Genomic DNA, 14619 nt, shown 5'->3' with positions numbered 1-14619 from the left:
TTTTGCAAGTAGAATCATTAGATGGGTAATCTCATCATCATTATTTCCAGTCCTAGTTTGGGTTTAACTTGAATGCCTTAAAATGTATCTCTATTTCTCTTATCATATGGGAAGCCTTTCAACACAAAAAATCCTGGGTCAGCTACTAAGCTCTCATCAGGATGGAGCTACATGCCTCTGTCATTTGATACTGAGTAGCATGAATTGTGAGATAGGATTCTAGTGATGATTTGCTTTTATTGCTTTTTGACTTTGCTTAGGAAACCTGTCTGAGTACTTGTCTATGATCCATTTGTAGGGTGAATGGGTCCCTGTCGTCGTTGATGACTGGATTCCATGTGAGCCACGTGGAAAACCAGCATTTGCTACTAGTAAGAAGGGAAATGAACTCTGGGTTTCTATTTTGGAGAAGGCATATGCCAAGCTGCATGGATCTTATGAGGCACTAGAAGGTGGACTTGTGCAAGATGCTCTTGTGGACCTCACTGGAGGGGCTGGTGAGGAGATTGACATGAGGAGTGCACAAGCCCAGATTGATCTTGCAAGTGGAAGACTCTGGTCTCAATTATTGCGCTTCAAACAGGAGGGTTTCCTACTTGGTGCTGGCAGTCCGTCTGGTTCAGATGTTCACATTTCTAGCAGTGGCATTGTCCAAGGACATGCTTACTCATTATTACAGGTAAAATATATCGGTAACTCTTATTGGCTCTACTGGCTTTATGTGGTAAATAGATTTTAGTGGGAAATTATTAGTTACCTTACTAATTTATCTTCCAGGTACGGGAGGTAGATGGCCACAAACTTGTTCAGATTCGGAATCCATGGGCAAATGAAGTTGAGTGGAATGGCCCTTGGTCTGATTCATCACCTGAATGGACTGATAGGATGAAGTACAAGCTGAAGCATGTCCCACAGGTATTTACTATGCCTTCATTTTCCCTAGATTTTCCTTGATGTTATATCACAATTCCGTTTTGTATTTCTGTTTGTTGTTTTTGGTTGATGCAAGTAAATATCGACCAGACCTGAATATTTTCTTGTTTTGATTGAAATCAATTTAACTATCTGATGATTTTGTTATTGTATTTGTTTATCGCTTAAATGTTCCAATCTATGTTCTTCCATTGACCATCATGTTTGTACAAGGTTGCATCATTTTTTGTATGGTTAAATAGGATTCACATAGCTAACCCATTTAGTTGGAGAAAGGGCTTTGTTTGAGTTGAGGTGTAGATTGTTTTCCTTGTCCTTTATCCCTCACAGTTGCCTGTTTCTTTACTGGGCAGTCAAAAGATGGCATTTTTTGGATGTCTTGGCAAGACTTCCAGGTTCACTTTCGGTCAATATATGTTTGTCGTATTTATCCCCCAGAGATGCGTTACTCTGTCCATGGGCAATGGCGTGGTTACAGTGCTGGTGGTTGCCAAGATTATGACACATGGCATCAAAACCCACAGTTTAGGTTGAGGGCTTCAGGGCCAGAGGCGTCGTGTCCAATTCATGTGTTTATCACCTTAACTCAGGTATATTTGTTTTCTTTTTGCATGTTTTAGTTTTTCTGTATGTCCTTGTTAAGCAGCGTCAGCTAATGCACTCTACTTCCACTTTTACGAGCAGGGTGTTAGCTTTTCAAGAAAGACAGCTGGTTTCCAAAATTACCAATCCAGTCATGACATGTTGATGTTCTACATTGGAATGAGGATACTGAAGACTCGTGGCCGTCGTGCTGCATACAACATTTACTTGCATGAGTCAGTTGGTGGGACAGACTATGTCAATTCTCGCGAGATTTCATGTGAAATGGTTTTAGAGCCGGATCCCAAAGGTTACACAATAGTGCCTACAACTATCCACCCTGGGGAGGAGGCACCATTTGTCCTCTCAGTTTTCACAAAAGCAGCTATAACCCTGGAAGCGATATAGTATCTGATGGTGACCTAGTAGGTGGCTGATTTTGCTGTGCTACAGTGGTGCAATTCTGCATCTTGGGTTGCTTGTATTTTCCACGGGCCATGCACAACCAGTGAGCAGGTTTTGACTGAGTCACAACTGGATATGAATCCAAAACTTGGTAAGTTGACAAACTGGGATCTTCTACTTCTACTTGGTTGTCAATCCTTTTTATATAAATGTTCAGATTTTCAGTTTGTATGCCAAAGATTGATGATGATACCATTCAAGGAATTATGTGGCCACTTTCACTTCATTATGGCTAGATACCCATCACAGTGTATAGTTCTTAGGGTAAATTACACCTCAACACCCCCTCCCAAACCAAAAAGAAGAAGAAGAAGAAAAACTGTTTAGTGTTAATCATGTATACCTTCGCTGTGTGGTTTAGGCTTCACATGCCTCCCCTGAAAGCCAGACTGTGTAATGAAATTTCCAACTACATCGCACCCTAAATAATTATTTGTAGCTCCTCTTGTGTGACCAGATTACATGTGCCTTCCTGGAGGACCAGGTATTGTAACACAATGTGCCGCGCCACTGCAAAAAATCCCGGTAGTTAGTTACTTTTTAGTTCCTTGAGATTTTAGTATCCGATGTAAACTTACCGAACAGCTCTTCTTCTTCCTCTCCCTCTTCCTGCAACACCCTTCATCTGCGGCACCAAACTTCGAATTTAAATAGCAGCAGATATCTGTACCCTTTTGGCCTCGATATTCGTTGAAGAATGCTTGTTGGTTTTCTCTCTTAGTGTTGTTAAGCCCAAGATTCTGTTTTTAATCTGCATGAGGATGCTGCTTTGCTGGTTTGTACTACTCTGCCTTCTTGGATTTATCTTGGTTTTTTCCATTGGTATAAGAAGTCAGATTTAGTAAAATCTCCTCTAGCCCTAATCATAACCTAACATCGGTGTTTGGCTATCCCTTTGTAATATTTTCTTTCATCATTGTTATGTGATCATGCTCTTTATTTGGTGTAGAATTTTGGTGAAATCACTCTTAATTATGCGGGTTGAAGTGTACAAATTTGTTTCATGTTACAATGTCATTTTTTTAGGAGTGCAATCTCTATTAGAAAATGACATCATTTCTTGAAGTGAAAACATAGAGTAGCATTCAGTTGTTTGATGCACTTTTTTTTTTTTTCTTTCTCTCTTCTCCCCTTTCACCCTTTTGATTCCCCCCCCCTCCAAAAAAAAAAAAAAGGAAAAAGAGAGAGAGAGAGAGATTTTGTATTTGCCTCCCTTGTGATATACAAACAAACCAATCAAGAAGACAAGGACACACTGAATTTTTGTATGACCAAAATACCCTTATATACAAGCACACCTCAGTTCTTTTTATTAGGATTGTCTCATCGAAATCACAGAGAGGTCCAGAAAAATTAGTACCATTCTTTGGTGCTAACGGCTTAGGTGAAATGACCATTGTACCCTTAATTTAGAAAAAGGAAAAATGAAATTATAATTCATCCTTTATTATACCCAACACTATACCAATCCGACCATTCAAAGTTTACCATATATGCCTTCACCCATCTTCTTCCTTGATCTGCACCCTCTACTCTCATACTTATTCAAACTGGTCTTTCAACCCAAACCCCTTTCACCTCCATCACCGCCACCCAACCATCTACCCCCACCACCATTGACAACTGCTGGAACCTAGATTTTTTAGATCATTTATTGGGGAAAAAACTGATCCAGTAAGGTTGTTCATGACTCGATATTGCTTGAAAACCAAATACCATCTTTAATTTTCAAACCTTATTCAATCAGAGTGAAAATTCTTGACTCCGATAAACTATCACTTATCCATTTAGCTGCAAGCCGTCCAGCACACCATCCCCTTACGCCAGTATCATTACCCTTTCCCTATTATCTAAATACAACCTAAAACAGATGATGTATTTGAATAAATTCAGAAAACATTGGCTTCTCATACCTGTCGACGTGCTCAATCTGCCAACAAGAGACATGCGAGAGCGACCATTATCTGAGAATCCATGAGGATTTGTTTCAAATTCATGTCTTTCTCCTTGTTGTTCTGTATTTCTTCTTTGGATCCATGATTCTACAAGGGGTTTCTGAGTGTTATATTCTCCCATGGGATTTTTACTTTGTCTGTCTTTGCCATGGTTTTATATTCCATCTGTCTCTTCTTCCTCTTATTCTCCACCCTCACTTGTGTTTTTGTTGTTCTTTTCCTGCTGGAGATAGTGGGTTTGTTGGTGGCTGAGAGATTTCTCTGCCGATTTCAGGTGATTTCTGTCATAACGTTTTCCTTAGATATTTATTTTCTTCTTTTCCAAAATATTTTATTTTTCATTCACCCATTTCTTCTCTTCCAAAATATGATTTGGATTGGATTTATGATTTCTGATGGTGGTGGGTGGTTTCTCACGGTGTTGGGTGATTTCTGGGAGGAGACTTCATTTACCAACAGCTCAGCTTAACCAATTATGAAGATGGGTGAAGGGGAAATCCTTCACCCATCTCTGTGTAAAGTTCAACTTTGAAAATAGGATTTAAGGGCATTTGAATCATTTTTGCACATAAGGAGTATTTGTTCATATTTGAGATATTATTTGAATTTCAATCATTAAATGGTAAAGATCCTAAACGGTTCCATCGTGCAGCATGCTTTTCTGCTGTCAAATAAAGCTCTCATATTAGAAACCTTTGCTTATGCAATTGATGTAATCCAAGCTCTTGGTTGTGACACCAAAACTTTGTTCAGAAGTGGCCCATCAATTAGGGCTGTTGAGCAGCCTAATTTGGTACTATTTCATCTATATCAAGCTGCAGCTGAAGGAGATATTCTTAAATTTTGAGTGAGCTCATGATAGCCTGTGTAGATTGGTTTGAAAACCATATCACTGCTGGTACTGTTGATGTGAATACAAGGACCCCTCCATAAGTGGGTTCCAAAATCCAGATCCAAATGGCCAATTCAAGCTGGGCGAATGCCCCCCAAGGGTATTTTGGTCATTTTCCAACCTTTTTTTGGGGCTCAATATGAGTCTGGATAGATTCTCCTTGATCTAAGGATCATGGATCTACTTTGTTTTTCTGTTTGGGTTAGTCAAATTTGAATTATAAAGAGTCCAAGTCCTTTAAAAGTTGGTTGTGGATAAGGTAAGGTTCCTTATCCAAAGGGTTCTTATCTTAATGAGTTTGTTCCTATTTGGAAGTGTTAGCTTGAGTCCCAAGTTAAGTGTCTACTAGATTCCAATCCTAGGGTTGTGATCTTGTAGTATTTTGATTCCTTTTGAGTGTGGGAGTGTAGAGTTGGGAACCTTATCTAGTAGGATTCCCAATCCCAGTCAAAGTCTTTTCTTTGAGGCTATAAATAGCCTCTTTTTTCGTTGTTTTGATTGTTAATTTTTAAGAGTGAGTGGCAGGGTTACTTTTAAGGGGGACCTTGCAGTTGTTTAGTGAGTGTTCTCAATTTGTTCCAGCATTCAAGCAATCAATATTCAAGTTCTGGAGATCAATTCAGCAAGTCCAGCAAACTTCTACAACATTCCAACAAGCTCGAGTAAGTCAAAGCCCCTCCCCACTACCCTCCCTCCCACGCAAGCTCTTCCCCTACCTCCCCTGCCCTGCTGCTGCATCCAGCAGTACCCTCTAGGTCCCACGACTCCCTTAACCTCATCCCCTAAGCCCCACGAATCCCGTTCCTTCCTTCCCCCAAGCATCCGCAGGCCTCCCTTCTTTTCCTCCTTCCCTACGGCTACCCTAGAACCCCACCCCCTGTAACTTCCTTTACCCAGCCCTTTTGGCCTTCTTCTCCCTTGCCCTAGAGTCGCCCCTAACCCTAGGTATTAGTCCTAGTGTTGTTTGCCCCTTTAAACCTAGTTTACCAAGTCTATAAAAGCCTGCACTTCCATCTTCTTCATTGAGTTTTCTGCAGAATTTTAAAATTCTGGAAAACACACTGTACCTGATAAAATCCAGATCTGAAGAATTAAGTACAGCAGTGGTTTAGAGCATTAAAATAACCTCAGGCCCCCCATTTCAGCCTTCTCCGTCGGTGAAATTTCCTGGGCAACCCCAAGGCCTGGGAAATTACTAAAATACCCTTAACCCTAGACCTGGTTTGCATCAACTGTTCTTATGGTCTATATTTCCTTGCATGGGAATGTTTCTAGACTAGAAGATCAAGATCAGAGTGCGTGGGGAAGTAATCCAGCATGTCATCTACTCTCTAGTTTTGTCCTTTCCCCGTTCATGTGGTAGCTGTTAGTACTTGTTTCTAATCTCGGATTTGGAAACTGAGTTTTTCTGTTATCTAGAAATTTCTAGTTCTGTGCTTTAATTCTTTTGATACCAGTTGTGAGTTCCAACCATGCCATGCTGAGTAAGTTACTAAACCTAATGGCTGATTCCCCCCCCCCCCCCCCCGCCATAGGCTAGGTTTTCATATACAAGAGCAAATTACATATGCACCCGCTGGAATCTTTACTATTGTAAATGTTCCCTCAGTTTTAAATAGAAGAAGACATATTTGCTGTTGCTGAATCTTCTTAATAAGAAAATTAACTGAAAAAGTACTTGAAAATTAGTTCTTGGTGCTCTCCCCCCCCCCCCTTCTTTTTTCCCTTTTTTTTGTTTTTCTGAAAGTCAAAACAGGTATTTTGGGTTAAGGAAGGGCAGTATGAGAATTTGAAACGTGGGGAGGATAACTGTAATAGAGAATTTTAGGGGGCGTAAATGTAGTAGTATGCAAACCCAGGAGATGTTTGTGTAATTTGCCCCATATACAGTGTTATGTACTTTAGGTCCTTGAACACAATTTATTGAAGATGATTTATGTTTTGGTTTGTGTGATACCGTGTAGTGAGATGCAGTGAGGTGAGAGGCCTAAGGAAGAGTCAAATAACCCATTCTTTTCTTCTTTCCCTGTTCTTTTTTTCCACTTGCTCTCCCTTCTCCCTCTTGTCTCTTTGTTTTTTAAATTTTCTATCTGCAACTAAGCAAGTAAAGCTTTACTGGGTTATTGGTCTTCTACGACTCACTCTTAAAGGACCCTTGCTGCCATTAAAGATATGTGGTCTAGAGGCCAACTTTATAATGACTGGTTAGTTTTTTGATATTGCTGAGTTGAGAAGGTTGATCTCTGCAATCTTAGACCCCATAGGGCCACTATTTTGGGCCTCTAATGTACTATCCTGGACCTCTACTCGGACACCTGTACTTCCTTATTTGGACTCCAGTCAGTCCACATTTTAAGTTGATGTAACCAGGTTTGCCCGCCATAGGGCACTTCAGGTTTTGAGCCTTAAAACAGACCCCAAGAGGTGCACCAGAGGCTGGCCAAATCTGACCAGGGGTATTTTGGTCATTTTACCCCTTTTTTGGGAGCCCCAATAGGGCTAGTTTGTTGCAGAATGCTGTTAGGAGTCTATAGCTATTTTGTATTTTTGAGTTTGGTTTTGTCTTCATCAAATTATTGATGTATCCTTGTTTAAGTTGGAATCCAATTTTGAACTTTTAGTAGTTTGTTGAAGACACCTTTTCTAGTTGTTCTAAGAGTCACTAAGTTGTTGAGTTGTAATTGGATTCACTAAGTTGTGTCCATGTAGGTTTCCTAAGTTGAGTCTTAGTTGGTTTCCCTCAATTGTAAGGCAATAAAAAGCTCCCACCTCAACAACAACAATAAGCCTTGTCCCAACTAAATGGGGTCGGCTGCATGGATTCTGCATTCCAATCAGTTCTGTTTGAGGCCATGCTACATACAAGGCCTAAGCTATGCATATCCTTTCTCACCACTTCTCTTATAGTTATCTCAGGTCTACCCCTAGCTCTTCTAGTTCCTTGAATCTGGATTATATCACTTCTCCGTACATGGGCATTTATCGGTCTCCGTAGAACATGGTCGTGCCACCTCAAACGACTTACCTCCACCTCATTGTAAGCGAATTAGTTTTAAGATATTGAAGGAGGACTTGGGAGTCGTGGATTCTTTGGTGGCCTGGGTTATTTGAGTTCTATAATTTTCTGCAATTTCAGTTTATATTCACTGATGCAATCTCGCAGTGACATCATCCAAGCTTGGAATTCAAAGTTAGTTGATTTGCAAAATTGCTTCATCCACTTTCTTCAAGGTTGCAGCCACCTTGGATTTTCTGAAGTTGTGAAGATCTTCGACAGGAGTTGGCCCAAGCCAAGTAAGCATCACCCGTACCCTTCTCCCACCCTATTCACCTCTTCCAACCTTGCACAACAGTCCCCCTTTCCCTCCCTCTTTCTTGCGGCACTGCAGCCCTTCCCCATCTCAAAAACCCTACATCCCTTATCCCTCCATTAGGAAAGCACCTGTCCCCTCCCTTTATTCTACGGTTCTACCCTTCGTCTCCATCATAAGACCTACATTCCATTAATCTAGAAATTTCCTGCATTTCATCTTCTTCCTCTAGAAATTCTAACCCCAGTTTCAAACTCTCATAACTCTCAAACCCTAAATCCTTTTAGGAATTAGGATTACCTCATCCTGCACCTTCTCCACCTCCCCTCTAAACCCTAACCCTATCCAACACCTTAAAGAGTCCTAATCCAACTAGGAGACCTATTTTCGAAACCCTAACCTCTTAGGGTTGATTTTGAATTTTCAGAGCAACAAAATCAGAATTAGATCTTGTTGAGAATTGTGCAGCCTTGGTGCGCTAGGATTGTGGTTTCTGCCTTGGTGCTCAAGTTATTGAGTTTCTAATTTAGAGATGGTGACCTGGTTGACAAGTTTTGGAGAATTTGAATCACGTACTTCCCTTTCTTGGAAAAGGTTTGTTGGTGATCAAGTTTAGGAGAATTAGAAAGCATAGTTTCTATTTTCAGCATAGTTTCTATTTTCGGCATAGTTACTACTTTCATCATAGTTTCTATTTTCAAGTTTCTTTCTAATTTCATGTACTTCCCTTTTCGTTTCTTTCTTTGGACGGATTCATGAGTCCACTAGATGTACTTTTTTATTTTATTTTTTAGAGGGCAACATGGCTTGCTTCTCAAGTTGTAATCTAGACTATTGAGATCTATAGATAAAGAGGCTGCAAAGCCCACTGTTGTTGATTCTTCATTTGCTTCTTCTTCTCTGATTTCTTCTTCATTCTCTTTTAACTTCAGCTACTGTTTTGGTTGATTAAAGCTTATTTCCTATCATGGTATCAAAGCATTAATCTGATTCTTGGGTTGTTCCTTTTCAATTTGCCGGTTTGAGAGTCGTTTAAGTTTCCAATTTAGTAAAAAAAAGTTTCAGCACTTTGTTTAAAATATTCGGAGCTTCACTTTGTTTCGATTGGAGTTTTGCTGGAAGTTTCAATCAATTGGATCTGGTTTTTTATTTAAAATTTTTTTAAAAAAAATTAGGTTTCAGCTATTGTTTCTTGAAGGTTTTTGGTTTGTGGTCTGGTTGAGAAGTCTGGTCTTTGATTGATTCTTCTGTCAAGAAGTTGACTTTTGATCTCAAGAAGGTTGCGAAGATTTTGCTGCTGCAGATGGTGGGTTCGACTCTGCCCCTTGAGTCGTTTGGAGAATATCTGCAATGGAAAACTTGATACGACTTCGTCTTCAGATTTAAATCATTCCAAGAGCAAATGTATTTTCTGTTTTTTATGGAATCGTTGAGTTTGTCGAAACCCAGGAGAAACACGTCTCTGAGAAGTTCCTAATCACCAAATAATGATGTTGTTTTGTATAGATTGGAACGGCTGTTCTAGTAACCGTCACTTATGCTGCTTTTCTGATGAAGATCTGTTGATCAGATTTCTCTCTTTCCTCCTTCGCAAGAGAGTTCTGCACAGTGCTTAGATGAACTCTCTGTATCGTGGGTTTGATTTTCAAGTTTCAGGGGTCTTGTTCAGGATGACTTGTCGATTGGTTATTTAATGGTTCTGTTTTTTGGTTCAATATTAGGTTCTGTTTTTCGTTCATCTTGGATCAGTGTTGGGTTATATTTGGTTCAGATTTGGGTTAGTTCTTGGTTCAAATTTTGATCCAATTTTTGGGATCAATTCTGGTTCAATCCTAGTTCGTTTTCTGATTCTGTTTTCTATCGTATTCTTGATTCCTGATTCTGTTCCTGAATTGGATTTCTGATTTAGTATCCTAATCCCTAGACTGCCTTTTAGTTGTGTTTCCTTTTGGGAATTTCTTTGATTACATTGATGCCATTTCTGTTTCAGTTTTGGGATATTTAGAGATTTGCCATTCTTTTCTTTTATTTACGAATAACCCCTAGAAAAAATCTGGTTTATTATAATGTTGCCATTATCTTAATCTACCATGAGGAGAGTTTGGAAATTGTTTCTTGAATTCAGACTTGCTAGAAGAATGAAGATTATATCTACCATCAAGGGCACATTGAAAATTCTTGCTTGGGGATCTTTCTTGACTAGATATTGGTTGTCATTAATTGTCTACATGTAATGCTAAACGTGAGGGGAGATTGGATACTCTTTATATATCTACTCAGGATATGTTGAAGAATATTATTGGTTAAGAACTTTATCCTCCTAAGGTTGTATTCTATAACAACACCCATACTACTTTTACCTACCTACTTACCTACTTATAGTCTATAATTACCTATATTACCTTTTATCTACTTGGTCCGTAGTAACCTATATTACTTTTACCCACGGAACTATTTTTCGGCGAATTTCGCCGGTTTCGCTACTGAGCGAACCGAAAGGCTGCTTCGAAACGAGATGAGCGAGATCATGCCGATTATCGCCGCCGGCGGTCTCTGACTGTGCGTCGCCGTGAGAGAGAAAGCTTGCCTTTGGGAAAAAAGCCTTGCAGAGGAATAGCCAGACTGCCGGAGACGTTAGGGACGAGTGACTCACTGACGAAGGTGGGAGAGAGTTTTTTTTTTTGGTAAAAGGGAGAGAGTTAGAAAAACGGATTTTCGTTTAAAAAATATTATTATATTATTACTTTTACGTGACTGATTGATGTTTTGTACTCATTTCTTATATTAATTTTATACTTTTTCAACTTTACATTTATTGCATGGATACTCGCACCTTTTGTAATGATTTCTTATATTATTTTTATCAATTTTACATTTATGATACATGGGTAATCGCACCGCACACTTTAATAAATATATTTTCATTTTTGAAATTTAAAAAACCAGGCAGCGAAATCTTGCCGAGATTTCGCCATATTGCCGGTTCGCTACCCAACCGAACCGGGCGAAATGAACGATACTTCGTTCCATGCTTTTACCTACCTATTAACCTAATTGGTCCATAGTAACATATATTACCTTTTACCTACCTACTTACCTAATTGGTCTGTAGGAACCTATACTATCTTTTACTACCTACTTAGTCCTTAGTAACCTATTGTGCTTTTTATTTACCTACTTAGTCCACAGTAACTAATACTGCCTTTTTGGCTACCCATACCTTTGCCTGCTACTTTGGCTTCTTGTAAGAGGTTATGTGTGGACATTGAAGTTACTATTATTATTTGGTAGTGTGGAGATTCTTCCCTATTATTGGCATTTTCTCAATAGTGCCTTTGATGTTGCTTACTTATGGATCATCGATTGTTCCCATTATTAGATGAGTTGTTCGACATGAAGAATTTACTTTTTTAAAGTTGATTATCTCATGGGTGAAGTGTTCTTAGTTTTTATTGCTACACAATTCAAGACTGGTGCTACCTTTCAAGTTTATTCTCGTTGTTCAAGTTGGAGTTTTTGTTGTATATACTCCAGCTTGAGGGGGAGTGTTGAGAATTGCGTAGCCTTGGTGCGCAAGGATTGTGGTTGCTGCCTTCGTGCTCAAGTTATTGAGTTTCTAATTTAGAGATGGTGACTTAGTAGACAAGTTTTGTAGAATTTGAGTTACATACTTCCTTTCTTGGAAAAGGTTCATTGGTGATCAAGGTTTAGGAGAATTAGAAAGCATAGTTTCTATTTTCAGCATAGTTACTATTTTCGTCATAGTTTCTATTTTCAAGTTTCTTTCTAATTTCATGTACTTCCCTTTTTGTTTCTTTGTATTTTGGACAGATTCATGAGTCCACTTGATGTTCTTTTTTAATTCCTTTTTTAGAGGGCAAGATGACTTGCTTCTCAAGTTGTTATCTAGACTATTGAGATTTATAGATAAGATGCTGCGATTCTAAGAGTTCAAAACTAGAATTGCAGCCCATTGTTGTTGATTCTTCATCTGCTTTTTCTTCTTCTTCATTATCTTTCAAGTTCATCTACTGTTTTGGTTACTTAAAACTTATTTCCTAACAAATCTAACCTAATCGAATCTTTGAACCACCACATATATAACCCTAGAAACCCTAAGAACAAACAAATCATAACTTTTGAAAATTCTGTAATCACAGTCCTATTGAAACAGAATATGACCCTCAATTTCCAGACCTAGACCTATCCTGGCCGAACCCTGCAAGTGCTTCCCAATTAACCCCAGACTACCCTAATCTTAACCCTAAGACTTGGGCTTCAAATTAGCCTATCCACCGGTTGCTTGGTATATAAACAACTAAGATCTTAACCCAAAGAGCAACGGTTTAAACCCCAAATTGCTGCTGGTTCTGTAACTTCTGTTAAAGAGGATCCTGAAGACTGGCCCAGACCCTGGGCTGCATCAGAAGTTCTGTTGTTGAGCTGGTTTGGTCTACACCACTAACCTACTACTTTCATCTTTTAGTTTCAACTTTTATAACCTCATATTCTAGAGTTGTATTCTTCTGAGATTTTCAAAAACACTTTTACCTGTACTAGACCTGAACTTGATAGGAAGCAGACCTCATTCAAGAGCTCCAGCTGAGTTCTGAAATTTCTTATCATACTGTTACATACTTGGAGCAGCCCTGGTGAGCTGCTGGTTGTGGACCTCTACGGGTCGGACCAATGGACCTTATTGTGGATGATAGTTGTTGTTGGGTTATTCTGTACGTAGCCTTACATTTAGAAGGATTATATGATTAAATGAACCTCGGAGCTTAAAGAAGCTTGTCATCTACATGAAGAAATCCAGTTTAGTGGGAATGGGTGTTGTTTAGAGCTTCTCCATTTAGCCTGGCGTGCCTCCTTTGACTAGCTGGCAAAGGCACTCTTTTTCGCCTACCGACACTGATCTTTGCTGCTGCTTATTGTCTGCTAGCTCTCTTAGCTCCTCCCTGTGTCTAGGAGGATTTTCTTACTGCTGCTCTCTTCGTCGACTGACAGCTAAAACTGGATCTCACTGCTGTATGGATATTTCCATTTTATTGTGTAATGCAAGGCTGAAGTTTTTTAGACAATGTGTGTTGCTAAACCAAAATAGTCTTGGTTCTACTTATGATTACTGTTTTGGCTTTCGTATTTTCTTTATTTTTTTCTGGTTATTAGCTTACCTCATGTATAAGTCGTCTGAGTCATCTAAAGGTTTGGGTTTAAAGCTTTGGTAAATTGATTGCTCTGAGCTTTGGTCTTTCTACTGTTTGAGTTAAGACAAGTTTCTTGTTAATGCTTAAAATCTGTTTGCAGGTATGATGGGGATGTGTTTCTGATATCGGTTGCAAGGATTGCCTTTGAGATAGCATCTCCAATGTGAGATGGCTCATCCTGTATGGTCCTTCCCTCAGAACTGGTGTGCAGGTGCAGAAGGAAACCTCAGAGTTGCTTCTAACCGTGCAGGGTGGATCTGTTTGGTTAAAAAGGAAAATGGAATTCGAACAGATTCAGGGGCTTTTCCAGCCTGGCAGGCTTGAAACATTTTTTCCCTGTACCAGCATGACGATGGATTTTGGTTAATCTGTATATAGCAGTTTGTGTTACAGCTATAGGCAAAAGTGAAAATCATGTAAAGTTACAGAGAGAGAGAGAGAGAGAGAGAGAGAGAGAGAGAGAGAGAGAGAGAGAGAGAGAGAGAGAGATGGATATATAGAAAGATAGAGGGACACAGAGAGAGTTGATCTAGGGGAGTAAACTAGGCTGGCAGCTAGAAATGGTAAACCAGGTTTTAGCTGCAAATTTTCAGATGCCCGTGTAAAGAATTTTGGGTGCATGTATTGACAATGCCATTTTAGCCCCCCTTAATATAATTTTTCTTTCTAGTATCATTTGAAGTTGTCAGTTTTGCCTCTTATTATCCTTTTCTTCCAATTTTGGTTCCGGAGGGGTCTTGTGCATCTTCTTATTTGGAATAGAGATTAGAGTTGGAAGAGTTTGATAGGTTTTCGGTAATTTACTTTTTCTGTATTTCTTCTTTTTAGGAAGATCACCCACACAGATGTCTTCGATATGGTTGACCTTCAATTAATAGTGTTTTCAGCTGAAAAGAAATAGATGGTAGTGTTTTACTTTCACGATATCAGGAGATGAGGTTTCAATTGGAATCATTTATTGATTTGATTTAGCAAGCCTCTGATTTCGCGTCTACGTTTCCTTTTTATTATTTCGGAATACATGACAGACAGAGGCAAGGGCTCCGGCATTCAGAGATTAACTATCCAAATTCTGCTGAAGCCAACCAATGACCATGAGTAAATCTTATGCATGGTTGCTTGACTTGCTTCAAATGGACTTTCTGTGTATGAAGCCGAAGTAAATGGGGTCAGAATTGATTATTGATCTTCCCATCCCATCTGTTGCTAATCATTTTGTCCGATCCATCCTTCTCTTGAATGCGTGGCCGTATTGGTTTTTGCACACCCTGTTG

At 39.3% G+C, this 14619-nt stretch overlaps 1 protein-coding gene across 3 annotated transcripts in view; it reads left to right on the top strand.

Annotated features, from left to right (window-relative positions):
• DEK1 (calpain-type cysteine protease family) overlaps positions 1-14349 on the top strand; it is a 65097-nt gene extending 50748 nt beyond the window's left edge. Inside the window, exons 27-31 of one of the 3 annotated variants that reach the window (XR_016170182.1) lie at positions 299-679; positions 778-915; positions 1287-1523; positions 1618-2071; positions 13446-14349. Coding sequence is in view for 1 of the 3 variants with exons in the window: in XM_089136682.1 (XP_088992808.1) it covers positions 299-679; positions 778-915; positions 1287-1523; positions 1618-1923 (1062 nt within the window). In the remaining 2 variants the exon portion in view is untranslated. Of the gene's footprint in view, positions 1-298; positions 680-777; positions 916-1286; positions 1524-1617; positions 5544-13445 lie in introns of those variants that run through there. The other 2 variants (XR_016170183.1, XM_089136682.1) reach the window with 2 other exon arrangements.
• The last annotated feature ends 270 nt before the right edge of the window (positions 14350-14619 follow it).

The sequence above is a fragment of the Hakea prostrata genome, chromosome 10 (assembly GCF_041222555.1).
Source record: "Hakea prostrata isolate BN-2017 chromosome 10, UWA_Hpros_2, whole genome shotgun sequence".
Classification (NCBI taxonomy): Eukaryota; Viridiplantae; Streptophyta; class Magnoliopsida; order Proteales; family Proteaceae; genus Hakea; species Hakea prostrata.
The sequence above is the reverse complement of the archived record's forward strand: the minus strand, read 5'-3'. Positions and strand labels throughout refer to the sequence as shown.